General features: G+C 35.5%; 1 protein-coding gene across 1 annotated transcript; it reads right to left on the bottom strand.

Moving 5' to 3' along the window:
• Positions 1-548: 548 nt before the first annotated feature.
• Positions 549-2,625, bottom strand: tm4sf4 (transmembrane 4 L six family member 4). Its single transcript, XM_079807032.1, has 4 exons — positions 2,360-2,625; positions 1,866-1,955; positions 1,240-1,382; positions 549-1,150 (listed from the first exon to the last, which is right to left on the bottom strand). Exons 1-4 carry the CDS (start codon positions 2,531-2,533, stop codon positions 946-948), a joined length of 612 nt encoding a protein of 203 aa, XP_079663158.1. The 5' UTR covers positions 2,534-2,625; the 3' UTR covers positions 549-945.
• Between the last annotated feature and the right edge of the window lie 1,240 nt (positions 2,626-3,865).

Below are 3,865 nucleotides of genomic sequence, written 5' to 3'. Positions count from 1 at the left end.
ATAAGAGGCTCATATTTCATATGAAAGACATAGACTTTAAGAAATTGATATCACAGATAAAAAGCACAGATTTTTATAATAATAATTTTACAATAAATCCTTAGACATTTCTAATGATTTTTAGTCAGGCTGTCTGCTTATTAACAGTAACCCAACCGTTTTTATTTTAAAATTTATTTTCTGTAAAATATAAATATTATTATTATTATTAGCATTAGTAGTAGTATATTGTTATATTTATTCTTAAATACTCTATTTTTAATAATGAAAATTTTATTGTAATTGTAATATTTCTTACTTAGTTTAATATTTTTATTTAGCAACAGTAAAAATCATTATATATATTAATATATAAACACAAAATGTTATACACACACACTTTTCATTTGTAAAAAAAAAAAAAAAAAAAAACCCCTTCAAATCGCAAATCGCAATTTTAACCAGAATAATCGCAATTAGATATTTTCCCCAAATCGTGCAGCCCTACTCTTGACAGCGCTTCATAGCGTGATTTTGTCTTTTCATGTGGACGCAATTTTTTTTCTTTTCAAAACTGTAAAATTACCCGTGTACTTGTGGACTAGGCTTTAGAAAGGTATTTTGGGTTTCCATCATGGTGACAAGTGGAGCATGAGCTTAGTTTGAGAACAGGTATGTCAAATGTTCTGCAGTTCAATACAGTACTTTATTGAATTAGCTAGTAAAAGCTAGCCAAGTTTCCACACCTAAAAATATTTAAGCTGATATTACATGAACATTTTAAGTGAGCTTTGAGTTGGCCTACTTAAATATTTCAAGTTATGAGTACAAAAGTAAAAATCTGCTAGTTGTGTTTACTTAAACTTTGAATTTCTTAACTTAAACATTTTGATGTAACTGATTGCCTAAAATGTTGAGTTTTGCCAACTTATTGGAGTTTACAGTGTCTTATTAGCAGCATTATTGCTATAGGAGAGTGTGCCGTACCCCGCAGCAGCCGCAGCAGTCTCCACAGATGGTGCCGATGAGCCCGTTGATCACCTGGAAAGCGCAAAGGCCAATCTGAACCAGACCGGTCATCAGCAGGATGCAAAACAGAGTCAGATGCCATGTGATGATGTCCCCTGGACCAGTACATTCTTTCCACAGCGTTCGGTTGGACAGGTAGTTTCTGAAGGAAATAAAACAGCCGCGGGTGTTACATTACAGTTACTGGACTTTTACTATTTGATTTGATTTCACTGGAAAATAAACACGCACCCATCTGCAAATAGGTAAGTGGTGTTAGCGGTGTTAAACTCTGTGAAGCACTTGGGTCCGTGATTAATGGCCACGCAGGAGATAATAACGGAGTAACCAGCGCCAGCAACTCCGACCGCAGCAAACAGAATGGAGCTGAACATCTAGATGAAAACAAACCAAATGTTAAAATGAAAACACAAAATGTAGCCTAAACACTGTAAAAAAATGATATGATCAATAAGTTATGACAACATATGTTTTTAAATTGCTTTAACTCACCAAAATAACTTTTTTTAAGTTATCCAAGATTCAACTCAATAAAGTCAGTTTAATGTAGCCTAATTTAAGTTGAAATGACTTAAACCTCCAAGTTGACTGTACTTAAAACATTTAAGCAACTTTTAGGCTTAAATGCTTCAATATTGTTTGGAACTTTAATTGTATTCATGTTTCTACTTTTGAAACAGTTGCCTATTTGTTGTGAAAACCGCTTACAAGAAAAAAAGAATTTCTGAATATTTCACTTTTCCCAGATGGCGGGAATAACGTGGCCATTGTGTGGAGGAATGGTGTGAAAATGTCATTTGTCACATGATTCTAATCCTCAAGAGAATAGCATTTGAGTCGAAGGGGAGTTTTCTCACCGCAAACCGTTTTCCGCAGCTCTCATTCCCACAGCATCCGCAGCAGTCGTTGTTCTTCAATCCCAGGAAAACCAGCGCAGGGAAAATCATCTACACAAACGCCATCCAAATATATGCATTAAATGTGAGCATTTGCCTCAAAAGTTTTACAATCAAGCAAAATGTTCTCTTTTGAATTTTGTGAAATGACTCACGATAAATGCAAAAGAAAAGAATAAAAGAGCTTCATTCATGAAACACAGAGCTAATTTATTTGCAAATCCTCCACACTATAACAAGTGGCCTGTTGCCTTAAAATGATTAAGAAAAAAACTTCATGTATAATTGAAAAAATTAAGTTATGTGAACTTGATTTTTTCAATTACACATTAAGATTTTTTAATCATTTTAAGGCAACGAGTTTCCTCACTTTTCATAAGTTAAGTCAAATTTTTACACATGAATTGACTTTACAGAAATGAGATATTAAACTTTCCGCACAAACGTTCACTCACCAGCACACCAGATCCCAGAATTCCTCCAAAGTAAAAAACTTCATCTGTGATGTCAGTGGTCTGTTTGACCACATTACCACCTGGGAAAAACAGCAGAATGTTGCAGAGGACACAGACGATGGCCAGAGGGATGAGGGTTATCCCCAGGCATTTGGCGAAATTTCCAGAACACATAATTCAAAGCGAAATACAGTCCACAACAGGGTGTGCGATGACTCTGGCCTCTCGGAGTCCTTTGTTCGGGTAAGGCTTCCGTTGCTGTGCTTGTGCAGGTGAGCGTCGCTGTGGATTTATAGGCACCTGTCTGTAAATGTGTAACTGTGGTGTGTCCCGCTCCAACAGAGGTGCGTTCATCTATCAGACCCCACATACTATCAGCAGTGAGTCACAGCGACCTCACCTTAGCATGCACAATAGATCATTCACACATATCAATGTACCATGAACACATGTTGATGATTGACAAAAATGTGAACGATAAATGACATGAATGATGCTTTTTCCCATTTTTTCAGACAGATCTTCAGGTATGAGATGTTAATTTATTTTAATATACAGTAATGTAGTGTACTTCAATCTTGTAGTTATTATACTGTAATATTAACATGCAGATAATATAATATTAATGAAATAAAAGAGTCACTTTCATGACCGTTTCTTAATACACTTAAAGAGTTAATTCACTTTAAAATAAAATTTCCCCATGATTTACTCACCCTCAAGCCATCCTAGGTGCATATGACATTCTTCTCTCAGACGAATACAATCGGAGTTATATTAAAAATATCCTGATGTTTCCAAGCTTTATAATGGCAGTGAATTGTGCCCACGAGTTTTAAGCTCAAAAAAGTGCATCCATCTATGATAAAAGTAATCCACACGGCTCTAGGTTGTTAATAAAGGCCTTCTGAAGCAAATCGATGGGTTTGTGTAAGAAAAATATCCATATTTAACAAGTAAAATATCTAGCTTCCGTCAGACCGTCTTCAGTATTCAACTTATGCAGAAAGCGCAACTGACACAACATGACGTTGGCCGTAGCGTAAGCGTTTTGAACTGCGAGAAGCCACTTTCTGCGGAAATTAAATATGAAGAAAAAAAAAGATTCTTACAAAACCCATCGATTCGCTTCAGAAGGCCTTTATTAAGCCCTGGAGCTGTGTGGAGTACGTTTATGAAGGATGGATACACAAAGATGATAACGGTATCGTTTCAAAACTAACTTTTCAAGGTTTGCGTTCTGGATGAGCGGCCAGAACGCAATGAGAGTTTTGTGTTTTAGTTGAAAATGGTCTCGTGTAAGCGGCCTCAAAGTAACTAACTAATAATTATTTACAATGGAAATGAATCAATTAAAAACTTATTTTAGCTGAACAATATCTTTTTTCTAGAGCTGATGTACAGCCAAAACTGTTATCACTCTAAAGCTGCTTTGAAACAATCTATATTGTGAAAAGCGCTATATAAATTAAGGTGACTTTTTTGAGCTTCAATATCAATGGACCC

The sequence above is a fragment of the Gobio gobio genome, assembly GCF_949357685.1.
Source record: "Gobio gobio genome assembly, chromosome: 24".
NCBI lineage: Eukaryota > Metazoa > Chordata > Actinopteri > Cypriniformes > Gobionidae > Gobio > Gobio gobio.
The sequence above is the reverse complement of the archived record's forward strand: the minus strand, read 5'-3'. Positions and strand labels throughout refer to the sequence as shown.